The sequence below is a fragment of the Muscardinus avellanarius genome (assembly GCF_963383645.1).
Source record: "Muscardinus avellanarius genome assembly, chromosome: 2".
NCBI classification, from domain to species: domain Eukaryota; kingdom Metazoa; phylum Chordata; class Mammalia; order Rodentia; family Gliridae; genus Muscardinus; species Muscardinus avellanarius.
In genome coordinates, this window is record NC_137787.1 from 118,260,810 (window position 1) to 118,274,632 (window position 13,823).

The window sequence follows — 13,823 nt, forward strand, 5'->3', positions numbered from 1 at the left end:
GAAAAGGGAAAGATATAATACAAAGGGTTCAAAGTCAAAGATAAGTGTAACAAATACTTGTGGAAATTTAAGTACAACGAGGACTATAGTTATAATTTTGTATACTGGAAACTTGATAAGAGAACAAATTTTTGGCTCTTACCACAAAAAGGGGGGTAACTATATGAGAAGATGGCTATATTAATTATTAATCATTTTACTATAGTAAATATATATATAAATATATAAATATATATATATATTCAAAACATCATTGTAAGGTGGGCACAGTGACATGCATAGCTATAATCCCAGTACTTGGGAGGCTGAAACAGGAGGATCACAGGTTCAAGGCCACCCTCAGCAACTTAGTGAAACCCTTAGCAACAGAGCGACAGACCTCGTTTTTTAATAAATAAATAAAAGGCAGGTGTGATGGCACACACTTGTAATCTCAGTACTTAGGAGGCTGAGACAGGAGGATTTTAGGTTCAAGGCCAGCCTCAGCTACTTAGTGAGGTCCTCTGCAACTTAGTGAGACTCTGTTTCAAAATAGAGAATAAGCCAGGTATGGTGGCACACACTTGTAATCCCAGTACTTGGGAGGCTCAGACAGGAGAGTTGTAGGCTCATAGACAGGAGAGTTGTAGCCTCAGCAATTTAGCAAGACCTTCCTTCCAAATAAAAAATAAAATAGGGCTGGGGTTAGGGCTGGGGTTATAGCTCAGAGGTAGAATGCTCCTGGGTTCAAACTTCTGCATCATCAAAAACAAAAACTCAGTGTGTAGAATGTCCCTGGATTCAATCCCCAGCACGTGCGCGCGCGCGCGCACACACACACACACACACACACACACACTCATGTTATACAACTCAAATATATACATATACACAATTTAGGCCAGGCATGGTAAGAAATCCTATAATTCCAGTGTGGCAGAAATGGCATTTTCCCCAGAATCCCAGAAAATGGGATTATAGGGTTTCTGTGATGGCAGAAAATCCCAGAAATTGCCTATAATCCCAGTACTTGGGAGGCTAAAACAAGAAGATGGAGGCCAGCCTCAGCAACCTAGCAAGACCTTCAACAATTTAGGGAGACCCTGTTTTAAAATAAAAAGACCTGGAGCCAGCTCTGGTGGCGCACGCTTGTAATCCCTGCGCTTGGGAGGCTGAGACAGGAGGATCGCACAGGTTCGAAGCCAGACTCAGCTACTTAGTGAGGCTCTCAGCAACTTAGTGAAAAATAAAATAGAAAATAGGTCTGGGAGTATAGCCCAGAGGTAGAAAGCCTCTGCGTTCCACTCCCAGTACCACCAAAAAATAAAAATAAATAAATAAATACATAAATAAATAAATATTTTATTAAAAGACCTTTTTATTAAAAGACCTGGGAGTGTAGCTCAGAAGTAAAATGCTGCTGGGTTAAAACTTCAGTACAAAATAATATAAATACACACATAATTTATTTTAGAACAACTTATAACATGAATCACAGAGAATTAACACTGGGATAACCTAAGTACCCCAGAAAAACCACCTTTGGGGGGCGCTATACCCACAGGAAGAGAAAGTACCCCTACCCTCCACAAATCCCTCACAACCCCAACCCCTGCCTGCTTCTTCAAGGCCTCTGCTTGCTCTGGTCATGGTGTTTAAGAGCCCCAGGCAGGATCATTATCAGTTTATGAGCCAATCTGGGAACAGCAGGTTTCTTTTCTGCAGGATGTTACTGTGCCTTGGGATTTCCTATAGTGAAGAAATGAGGAAACTGCAGAGGTGTGCTGGGCGGCAGCTTGGTTTTGTTTTTGTTTTTTTTACTCGGACTCTGATTCCTGATCTGCAGAGAAGTGCTGGTCTAGTCATTGCCTGGCATCCTGGGCAGATGCAGGTGTGTGGGGAGGGCCCTGGGTGGAGACCGTCTAATGTGTAGGAGAGGAATCCAGGGACAGGGAGATGACGGGTGGGCAGGAGAGGCACTGGCCGGTCCAGATGTGAAGCAAGCAAGAAGTGAAGTTTCCTCTTCCCTTTGTTACCTGGGCCCTCTTCCCTGTACTTTGGGATCCTCAGAGTCACCTTGTAGCCAGCTGGGGACAGGCCTCCCTACAACAGGAAGGGCTACTGGGATACTCAGAGAAGCCTCCAAACACACTCTCTCCCTGCCTTCTTTGAACAGTGCAAAGGGAGAGAAAATATATATACATAATATTATATATTATAAAATATATATTAGATATATAATTATATATGTATAGGTACTAGAGATTGACTCCCCAGAGGCATTCTACCTCTAAGCTATACCTTCAGCCCTATTTTTTTTTTTTATTGTAGAGGGTCTCTTTAGGTTTATGAGAGTCTCACTGCTTACTGAGGCTGTTCTAAAAATGTAACCCTCCTGTCTCTGCCTCCCAAATACTGGGATTACAAGCGTGCACCACCTGGCTCCTGAGTAATTCTTTTTTTTTTTTTTTGGTGGTACTGGGGTTCCTAGAAACCCTTCTGCCTCCAGGCTACACTCCCAGACCTATTTTTATACTTTTTAAAATTTGGAAACAGGGTCTCTTAAGCCAGCACAGCTGGCTTTGAACCTGCACGATCCTTCTGTCTTTGCCTCCCCAAGCGTGGGGATTACAAGTGTGCACCACTATGCCTGGTGCTACTGAGTAATTCTAAGTGATAAAAATCATGTCATCTCCCTGTCAAGTCAATTTTCTGATGCTATATCAGAATACCTGAGGCTGGATCATTTAAAAAGAATAAAGATTTGCCAGGCGTGGTGGCGCACGTTTGTAATCCCTGTGCTTGGGAGGCGGAGACAGGAGGATCACACTGGTTCAAAGCCAGCCTTGCTGGCTTAAGAGACCCTGTTTCCAAATAAAAAAAATATATAATAGGTTTGGGAGTGTAGCCCCGAGGTAGAAGGGTTTCCAGGAACCCCAGTACCACCAAAAAAAAAAAAAAAGAATAAAGATTTAATCCAGACATGGTGGTACACACCTGTAATTACAGATCCTTGGAAGTCTGAGGCAGGAGGATCACAGGTTCAAGGCCAGCCTAGACAACTTAGCAAGACCCTCAGCAACTTAGGGAGACCCTGTCTCAAAATAAAAAATAAAAAGGACTAGGATATAGTTCAGTGGTAGAACACCCCTGGGTTCAGTCCCCAGTATGACATCATCATTATCATCATCATCAATAATAATAATAAGGATTTATTATTTCTGGAGGTTTTGGAGGTACAAGGTTGAGGAGCTGGATCTGGTAAAGGCCTTCTTGCTGGTTGGACCTTTTGGTAAGAAAGATGTACTTCTGGAAAAAATCCACTAATCCATGGATGGACAAACCCACTCATAAGGAGAGAGCCTTCATGACCTAATCACTTTTTTTAAATTGAGAATTGAACCCAGAGGCATTCTACCTCCAACCCCAACCTTTTATTTCTTATTTGGAAATAGGGTCTCACTAGGTTGCTTAGAGCTTAGCTAAACTGCCAAAGATAGCTCTGAACCTGTGATCTTCCTGTCTCAGCCTCTCAAGTATAGGGATTACAACCATGCACCACCACACCTGGATAACCTAATCACTTCTTAAAGATCCCACCTGTTAATCCCTCGCAAGAGGAATTAAATTCAACACGAGTTTTGGTTGGAATATTCAAACCATAGCACTCTCCCTAAAGAAATCTCTTTCCTCTAAACTCTGTGGGCAAGTACTGAGTTGAACCAGGGTTATTCTATCTCCAAGCTATACCCCCACCCTTTTAATTTTTATTTTGAAACAGAGTCCTGCTAAGTTGCTGAGGCTGGCCACAAACTATGATTCTCCTGTCTCAGCCTCCCAGGTACTGGGGTTACAAGTACACTGGTGAATCCTCTAAATTCTTAATTCATTTAGAGCCATAACATTTAGTGCTAAATTATTTTCTCCTGCATCATTTCTTATTGTTCCTTTTCTAGTTTTGCCCAACTCAAGCACAATTCTTAGAGGGCAAAGAAGCATACTTCATACAAATACACTAAGTGCATTCATCAGCTTTCCCTTGCTGTGACAAAACACCAGAGAAAATCAACTTAAAAGAAGAAAAGGTTTGTTTGGGCTCCTGGTTTCAGTCCATGGTCAACTGGTTCCATTGCTTTTAGGACTGTGGCAAGGAAGAGAATCATGGCAGGGAGCATGTGGTCCTCATAGCAGCTTACCTCATAGCAGCCAGGAAGCAGAGAGAAGAGGGGGAGGGACTGAAGACAAAGCATACCCTTCTGCTGGTCACAGTGACATATGCCTATAATCTCAGTACTTTGGAGGCTGACAGGAGGATTGCAGGATTGAGGCCAGCCTTAGCAATTTAGATCTGGGAATATAGTTAAGAGGTAAAAAACTTCCTGTGTTCTACCCCCAGTACCACACACATACACACAAAGATAATAAAAAAGAAGAAAGATGGGCCACCCCCTTTTGCTGCCTCTAATCATCTGGAATCAGCCTCTGTTTTGAGAAGAGCAGTACCCAGGTATGTGAGACATAGGCACATCAAGTAGTCCTCACCTGTAGAACCAGGTACTGGATTTCCTCCTTAGACACTGACTCTACACTGTCTAGGGACTGTCACCTGTGTTGTTCTGGACAAGAGACTCTGGAATCCAGCAGTTCAAGTGACCTGTCTTGGATTGGCCACAGAGGTGGACAGGTTGCAACTGGAGGCCCTTCTCAGCCCACAGTCTAGTCGAAGATTCTGCTAGAGGCTGGATTTCCTGTCTTTCAAAAAAAAAAAAAGTGTGTGTGTGTATCTTTATATAATATATAATCTTTATATATATACATATATAATCTTTATTGGTAAGTAAATTACGTTTTAACAAAAGTGGGTGTGCGTTTTCACTGAGGCCGGGACGGGCAGAGTATGCCCAGAGCTGGCCGGATCGTCCCGGGGCACCGCGGCTGCAAGTGCAGGCCAAGGTCGCTGGACCCGCTCGTGGTGACCCTGTCCCCCCAGTGGCCACCTCCAGGTCCGGCGCGCCGCGCGCCCCAGGGTCCCGCCCCGGCCGCCCTGGACAGGTGAGCCGCGGCCGCGGGTGGGCGGGGCGGGCGGCTTTAAAGGCTGAAGGCGCCTCTAGCCACAGCGGCGGAGATCGCGGCCGAGGTGCGCTCAGGCCCGCAGCCCGCCGCGTCCGCATCGCCGCCGAGCCCGCCGCCCGCCAGGACCCGAGCCCGCAGCGCGCCGCCCCGCAGCAGCAGCATGCGCCAGGTGCGTGCAGCCCGCTCCTGCAGGGGCCCGAGCCCGCGCAGGGAGCGCTGCAAGGGAAAAGAAGCGGGGCGGGGCGGCAGGGCGGGCGAGAGCAGACCCCGCCGGCCGCACCCTCAGCCCGCTGGCCCCGCCAGGTGTGTGGGGAGGCGCTGGGGGCCAGGCCGGCTCCACTGCACCTGCTGGCGGCCTCGGACTCCCAGGTGCTGGCGCGAAGGCCTGAAAAGCCTGTCAGTGAGCCTGCCCTGCTCGGGACCGAGGTCGCAAGCTCAGGGGGCGTCCTTCCCCAAGAAACAGAAGGCGCTGCAGGTGTGCCCTAGGGATCCCTGTGGCAAATGTCCACCTGCCGCGCCCCCAGATAGTCCAGAGGAAACGCTGGCAGGCTGGTTAGTCCACCCTGTGTCTTCGCAAGAGAGAAAGCCGAGGACTTGAGGGGCTTCCCTACTGCCTTGCGCCTCGGGATCCTCTCCAGGTGGGAGTGAGGATCAGGCTCCTTCCTCCGTGCAGGTCCGGGTCACAGGGAGGCAAGCCGCTCCTCTTCCGAAAACCCATGAGGGGCCAGTATCGCACGTCTGCTTCTCTTACAGAAAAAACTAGAGATTTACTCCGTGGAGCTCAGTGGAACTAAAGACATCGGGCAGCCAGACCAGGAGGGTGGCGATGAGAAGTACAAGGGCCTGAAGAACAGCGGCTTGGATCTCAAAAAGGGTCACCAGAAAGAGGAGCTTAAGAAAGAACTTGATCTGGTCAGTAGCCGTCAAGCAAAGGGGTCCTGCTGCCCCACCCCCAGCTTTCTATAACCTGCCACTTAGGAGAGAAAAATCAATCTCCAAGATTTTGGAATCCCCTTATGATGTGTGTGTGTGTGTGTGTGTGTGTGTGTGTGTGTGTGTGTGTGTGTATGTGTGTGTGTGTGTGTGTGTGTTTATTTAGATTCTGGGAATAGAACCCAGGGGCATTCTGCCTCTGAGTTACACAGAAGCCCTTTTTACTTTGAAACAGGGTCTCACTTAAGTTGCTGAGGGTGGCCTCGAACCTGCCATCCTTCTGTCTCAGCCTCCCAGGAATTGTGATTACAGGTGTACACCACCACAACTGGTTGCATATGTGTTTAAATGGTATGATAATGTACATCTAGCAGCCAGTTCATCTGCAGGATTCCTGTGTTTTGGCTTCAGTGAGATATAAGTAGCTACTCACCCATTTTAGACAGAAAATAAAACAATTTAAGTTTCAATCATCAAGGAGGAAAAAACAAGGCCACTGGACCTTGCTAGGTTTAGGGGTACATGTGCCACAAGAAGCGCCAGTTTCAGTTGTTAGAATGTTGGGCTGCAACTTCACCTCCCCAGGCTCAATCTAAGTCTCATTTCTTCACCTGAGCTGTAACTGGGAGCAAATGAACTGGCCTCACTAAAGTCTTGTTTTCTTTCTTTTCTTTCTTTCTTTCTTCCTTTCTTTCTTTCTTTCTTTTTGGTGGTACTGGGGCTTTCTACCTCCGGGCTATACTCCCAGACCTATTTTCTATTTTATTTGGAAACAGGGTCTCACTAAGTTGCTGGGAGCCTCACTAAGTAGCTGAGGCTGGCTTTGAACCTGTGCGGTCCTCCTGTCTCAGACTCCCAAGCGCAGGGATTACAAGCGTGCGCCACCACGCCGGGCTTAAATTCTTGTTTTCTTTATGTAAAATAAGAAACAACTTGCAGGATCTAGGAGGGAGAAAATGAGAGAAGACTGAAGTGTTTTGTGAGAGTGCAGTATTATTGCGGAAGAACTTGGTAGTTATTAAACCTGGCTGCTTTAATCCAGAGCTGCCTTCCATCTGAAATGTGACAGATTTTATCTCACAAACGCCAAAGGCAAAGGATCTAGAGAGAGCTTGAGACAACTAGATTACCCCTACAGTCAGTCTATTGCGGACTTTAAAGCTCTGTGGTGGCTGGATGGCTGCTAGTTCTTTGGGGCTAGGGAGTTTGACATCTAGGAATTTACCAAGTGGTAAGCTGAGGTCACATTAGCAGCTTGGTATTTGGCTCTGGTGAAAAATCAGCAAATGTTACAGATCAGAGCCATTTGTTTATCTTTTCTGGAGATCTTGTTAAACCTTTAACACCACTACTTTTATATGTATTCTGGTAGACGTGTGTGTGTGTGTGTGTGTGTGTGTGTGTGTGTGTGTGTGTTTGTGTGTGGTATTGGATATTGAACCCAAGGTAATTTCACCTCTGAGCTACACCACCAGCCCTATTTTATTTTTGTTCTGAAACAGGGTCTTGTTAGGTTGATGAGAGTCTCACTACTTGCTGAGTCTGTCCTCAAACCTGCAATTCTCCTGTCTCAGCCTCTCAGGTACTGGAATTATAGGTGTGCATCTATAACTTATGATAGACATTTTAAGAACACAGCCCTACACTACTTGGGAGGGTGAAGCGGGAGGATCACAAGTTCATGGTTAGCCTGGATAACTTAGACACTGTTTCAAAATAAAAACTACAAAGGGCTGGGAGTATAAAGCACTTGCCTACCTTGCACACAGCCCTGGGTTCAATCTCTAATACTCTATCCCCCCCCCAAAAAAAAAAAACCCAGACCTGACATTGAATTGGCTGTAATCAGTCAATCCCAGTGTGACTGATATTCAGTCTTCTATTTTGAAAAATAAGAATTAGAAATGGCACCTACCTCTTAAGAGTTAAGAGGGTTAAGTAAGACCAGGAGTGGTGGTGCACACTTGTAATCCTAGTACTTGGAAGTCTAAGACAAGAGGATTACAGGTTCAAGTCTCTGCAACTTAGGCCCTGGGCAACTTAGTGAAACCCTGTTTCAAACTGAAAAGTGAGATAGGACAGGGATGTAGTTCAGAGATGGAATGACCCTGGGTTCAATCTCCAGCACACACACACAAAAAAAGAGAGGGTTAAGTGAGTCAGGTGTGGTGGCGTACACCTATAATCCTGGTACTTGGGAGGCTGAGACAGGAGGATCGTAGGCTCAAAGCCATCCTCAGCAACATAGTGAGACTTAGCAACCCAGCAGTGCCCTGTTTCAAAAACAAAAACATAAAAAGGGGTCAAGGAATAGCTTGGAGCACAAAAGCCCCTGGATTCAATCCCCAGTACCAAAACAATTAAAAGAATGAAAGATCATTTCCATGGAATTAGCCAATGTGTTTTTCTGCTTCCCTGATGGAAAAAAGAAAGTCTTGTGCTTTTTTCTCGAATGTCTTGCAATACCTCTGCACCTCAACCTCCCTGGCACTTAAAGCCTGAATAACTGTGGTATTCCACCTGGAGGACGTCCTGAGTTGCCCTTTGCTATTTTGGTGCTTCCCAGCAGAGGGCGCCAGATGCCCACCAGCTCTCCTTGCCCCTCCTCGATAATCTCATCCAGGCAGGAGGGACCTTAGAAGAGGAAACTCTGCCTCTCAGCAGCGCCCTCAAGCTTTGCAGCACATAAACGCAAGCAGTGGCTGCGTGTCTGCCTTGACTTAGCAATCCTGTTCTCTGCACCTCTGAATCCCCAGCAATATCACATTCAGTTGGTATTGGTGGAATGAACAAAATGAAGTCTTGCTGAGAGCCAAACCCACTGGTGCACACCTGTAATCCTAGGATTTGGGAGGATTACAGGTTCAGCACCTAAACCAGACTATGTTTCGAAGTAAAAAAAATAATAATAATAAAATGAAGCTGGGAGTGTGGCTCAGAGGTAGAACACTCCTGGGTTCAATCCCCAGCACCACAAACAAAAACAAAAAACAACAGAAACAAAGACAGCGTCTAGGTGTTTGGGCCAGTGCAACTCAGAAAGACAAGGCTGTCCACAGCAGCACAGCCAGGCACCAGGCCCTTCCTCTCCTCTTCCCCTACCTTTCCTGATCTGCCTGAGCTCAGTGCCTCTCCCTTCTTTTAGAATGACCTCATTCACTCTATTCTCCTTCCTTTCATGGACTTCAGGATGACCACAAGCTGAACGATAAGGAATTGGAGCAGAAGTATGGCACAAACATCACCAGGGTAAGTCATGGGCAGCCAGGGGCAGGAAGAAATGCATCCTGACCAGACAGGGAATCGCACCAGGGAGTGAGTACATGGGTATGGAAAAGCAGAGGCACTTTAAGCTGGGTGACCTCCAGCCATGCCTGTGAAACAGCCCATCATCCTGCACCTGGATCCCAAGGCGAGTGGCTGGCCCTCTGGAAGCTGTTGTATCTAGGGAAGGCCCAGGCCTACAGCCTTCCCTGAGCTGGCACATGGGCATAGACCAGTCTGTCACCTGTGAGTTCAGGGACTAATGTCCCCAGAAGGATACAGATTCTTGTTTGTGCTTACCACCAGAGAATGCCTTGAACTCCTACCTCCAGGAAGCACCAAGGTGCACAGGCTCTGCTTCTCAGAGATTGGGAAGGCCGGTGTTAGAAAGGGAGGGGCCTGCCAGGTGTGATGTCACATGCCAATAATCCTAGTACTTGGGAGGTTGAGACAAGAGGATCTGACATTCTAGGCCAGCCTCAGAAACTTTGAGTCTCTCAGCAACTTGGGGAATCCTTGTTTCAAAGTAAAAAATAAAAAGGGCTGGGGATATAGCCTGAAGATAGATGCCCATGGGTTCACTTTATGCACCTCCCCCCCACACACATACAAAAGCTAAAAGCCAGGTATGGTGGCACACACCTGTAATCACAGCACTTAGGAGGCTGAGAAAGGATGATCACAGGTTCTCAACAACATAGTGAGATTCTCAGTGGCCTAGAGAGACCCTGCTTCAAAACAAAAAATAAAAAGGGCTGGTAGTATGGGTTGAAGGCAGAATGCCCATTTGTTGAATCCTCAGCAACACACACACACACACACACACACACACACGCACACACACACGTGCATGCACACACACACACACACACACGCACACACACACGCACAATCAAGGTGTGGACTTGACGGGAGGAAGGGTAAAGTGCCATCTGCCCTCAAGGGTCTTCTTGAACATAACCATAGTCTGCCGAAATATAAAGCCCAGGACCTAATTCCCATTTTCTTCTGTGTCTCTGTTTTTCTCGTTTCTTCCAGGGTCTTTCCAGTGTCCGAGCTGCTGAACTCCTAGCTCGGGATGGGCCCAATGCCCTCACCCCTCCCAAGCAGACTCCAGAAATCATCAAGTTCCTCAAGCAGATGGTGGGGGGCTTCTCCATCCTTCTATGGGTAGGAGCCATCCTCTGCTGGATCGCATATGGAATTCAGTATGCCAGCGACAACACCACATCTCTAGACGACGTACGCTGCCTTCCAGGCTTTGCTTAGTACTGGGGAAGAAGGGCCAGAGCTGGCTGGAGGCAGGGCTCTCCCACCAAGCTGTCAGTGTGGGGAGGGGCATCAGAAACCCCCAGCCATATGACAAATGACCCCTTTCATATTTATCATATTTATGTGTTTGCTTTTTTGTTTTGGGTTTTGTTTTGGTGGTGCTGGGGATGGAACCCAGGGTGCATGTTAGACAAGTATTCCATTACTAGGTTACACCCCTACCCTTGGTACCTGACATTTTCATATATGAGAGGCATGAATTTTAAAATAGGGAAAAACACCTTGAATTCCTAAGGGAAAAACAAATCTATATCCCTGTGAAGTTTTGTGCAGCTATCCCTCCTCAAAGCTAATCTCCCCCTTTACCATTGGAGTAGGGGTATATATGTCTGCTGAGAACTGAGTGCCAAATCCACAAAATGGAACTGGCTGATACCACGCTAAAAGAAAGCCAAGCCAGGCGTGAGACACACACTTGTAATATCAGTACTTGAGAGGCTGAAACAGGAGGATCACAAGTTTGAGGACAGCCTCAGCAAGTAGTGAGGTTCTCATCAACCTAGTGAGACCCTGTCTCAGAATAAAAATAAAATAGGACTGTGGTGTAGCTCAGAGGTATAATGCCTCTGGGCTAAACCCCAGTACCAAAAATATAAAAATAAAAACAAAAAGAGTTGCCTCACATGTTGGTGCATGCTTATAATCCCCGTGCTTGGGAGGTGGAGACAGGAGGATCGCGCAGGTTCGAAGCCAGCCTTGCTGGCTTAAGAGACCCTGTTTCCAAATAAAAATATAAAAATAGGTCTGGGACTGTATCTCGGAGGTAGAAGTGTTTCCAGGAGCCCCAGTACCACCAAAAAAAAAAAAAAGCTAAAGGTACTAGGCATGGTGGTATATGCTATAATCGCAGTACTTGGGAGGCCAAGACAGGTGGATCGCAGGTCCAAAGCCAGCCTCAGTAATTTAGTGAGGCTTTCAGCAACTTAGATCCTGTTTCCAAATTTAAAAAGTACTGAGAGTATAGCTCAGAGGTAGAATGCCCCTGAGCTCAACCTCCAATACTACAAAAAAGGGGGAAGTAGGGATGTAGAATACCCCTGTGTTCAATACCCTATTCCACATACATATAAAAAAAGAGGTTTGGATTTTGGAGCATTCCAGAGTTTGGATTTCTGGATAAGGAGTGCTCAGCCAGTACCTGATTCTCTAACGCTCTCTCTCCTCTTCACCCAGGTGTACTTGGGTTGTGTACTTGCCCTGGTCGTTATTTTAACAGGGGTCTTTGCTTATTACCAAGAGGCCAAAAGCACCAACATCATGGCCAGCTTCAGTAAGATGATTCCCCAGGTGAGCAGCCATGCCCTCCACACTCCCTCTGTGACCTTCAGGTGAGAGGCAGCCCTGGCCCTGTCCTTTGCTGTGCCATCTTGGGCGAGTTACCCCATCTCTCTGAACCCAAGATATGCACAGGGTTTTGACCTAGTCAAATGAGGTAAGATCCAGGAAAATGAATAGGGGAAAAGCAGGACAGAGTGCTAGGCACATCTTCTGGACTATTGTCCAGGTGGTTCCAGAATATTCCCTCACCTATAGCTAAGAAGATCCACTCACACTTCTGTATCTGTGACTGCTTTTGCTTTCAGAACATGTTGCCCCAAAATGCTCCTGGGGAGACCCAGTGCTCCCCACTTTTTCTAGAAACCCTTATTAAATATCCACATCAGGGACACTACCCTCACCCAGTCCCAGAGAGCTGCCAGCTGCTGGAGAAGATTCTGAATAGAAAAGGTATCTCCTTCTGCACTAATTAAAGCCCCTACCTCAACAAAATTATTAAACCCTTTGTCTCACTCAGATGATCCAAGTACTGTGATTCCAATACTTGGGAGGCTGAGACAGTAGGATTCCAAGTTCAAGGCCAGCCTCAGCAAAAGATACGCTTTAGTCCCTCAGTGAACATGCATCCTCCTGGACACTCAGCAGTGTAGCTCACCCCTTTTTTTGTGTGTGTGTGTGTGTGTGGGTCTGGAGATGGAACCCAGAGGCATTTGACCTCCGAGCTATACCCCCTATTTTTTATTCTTTATTTTGAAACAGGATCTCACTAAGTTGCAGAGGGCCTCACTAAGTAGCTGAGGCTGTCTGCGAACAATGATCCTCCGGTCTCAGCCTCCCGAATGCTGGGATTACAAGTGTGCACCACCACGCCCGGCTCCATAGCTCACCCTTAATCATGTCCCTTTCCATGAAACCTAGGCCTCTTCCTTTACCTTATCTGCCTGAAAACAGCCCTTTCTGGTTCCAAGAGCAGGGCTCAAGAAAAAAATAAGGGTTTGGGCCTTGAGTTTCACCTGTGAATTCTAACCACTGGTGGACCTGAGCTCCCATCCTGGGATTCGGTGAAGTGCAGGTGGAGAAGGAGAGCCAGCATCACTGCAGAGGCTGAAGTGTCTGTCACCATTTTCTTGGCCAGCAAGCTCTTGTTATCCGTGATTCTGAAAAGAAGATAATACCTGCAGAGCAACTAGTGGTAGGAGACATTGTGGAGATTAAAGGAGGGGACCAGATCCCTGCAGACATCAGGCTGCTGTCTTCCCATGGGTGCAAGGTAAGTACCCTTGTGCCCACCTTGAACATCCTGCCCAGGATGTTCTTTCCTGATATCGGTAGAAGAGGCAGGAAACTGCCAGGTATGGGGATGCACAGCTGTAATCTCAGTATTTGGAAGGTCAGGATAGGAGAATTGCATTTTGGCAACTTAGACCCTGTTTCAAAATATAAAAAAATAAAAAGAGCTAGGAGAGCCAGGCATGGTGGCACATGCCTGTAATCCCAGTACTTCAGAGACTGAAACAGGAGGATTGCAGGTTTGAAACCAGCCTCAGCAACTTACTGAAGCTCTCAGCAAATTAGTGAACCTTTGTTTTCAAATAAAAAATAAAACCAGTCTGGGAGTATATCTCAGAGGTAAAATGCCCCTGGGTTCCATCCCTAGCACCACAATAATAAAGGGGGGGGCAGGGTGTATAACTCAGAGGTAGAAAGCCCCTAGGTTCAATTTGTAGTAATGCACGCATGCACGCACACAAAAAACAAAGTGCCCAATTTTGAACTGTTTTCAAATTTTTTTCCAGGTTGATAATTCATCTCTCACTGGCGAATCTGAGCCCCAATCTCGCTCAACCGAGTTTACCCATGAAAACCCCCTGGAAACAAAAAACATTGGCTTCTATTCCACGACCTGCCTGGAAGGTAAGGCAGGTGGCTCTCGGCCACAGCCCACCTATATCCCTCTCCTTCTC

General features: G+C 46.8%; 1 protein-coding gene across 1 annotated transcript in view; it reads left to right on the top strand.

Moving 5' to 3' along the window:
* ATP12A (ATPase H+/K+ transporting non-gastric alpha2 subunit) overlaps positions 1 to 13,823 on the top strand; it is a gene marked incomplete at both ends in the record, with an annotated part of 34,702 nt that overhangs the window by 2,568 nt on the left and 18,311 nt on the right. The window contains 7 exons of the mRNA XM_080689411.1: positions 4,860 to 5,529; positions 5,806 to 5,964; positions 9,175 to 9,234; positions 10,288 to 10,491; positions 11,755 to 11,868; positions 12,995 to 13,129; positions 13,656 to 13,773. Of these exons, the coding sequence (XP_080545537.1) occupies positions 4,860 to 5,529; positions 5,806 to 5,964; positions 9,175 to 9,234; positions 10,288 to 10,491; positions 11,755 to 11,868; positions 12,995 to 13,129; positions 13,656 to 13,773 (1,460 nt within the window). The remainder of the gene's footprint in view (positions 1 to 4,859; positions 5,530 to 5,805; positions 5,965 to 9,174; positions 9,235 to 10,287; positions 10,492 to 11,754; positions 11,869 to 12,994; positions 13,130 to 13,655; positions 13,774 to 13,823) is intronic.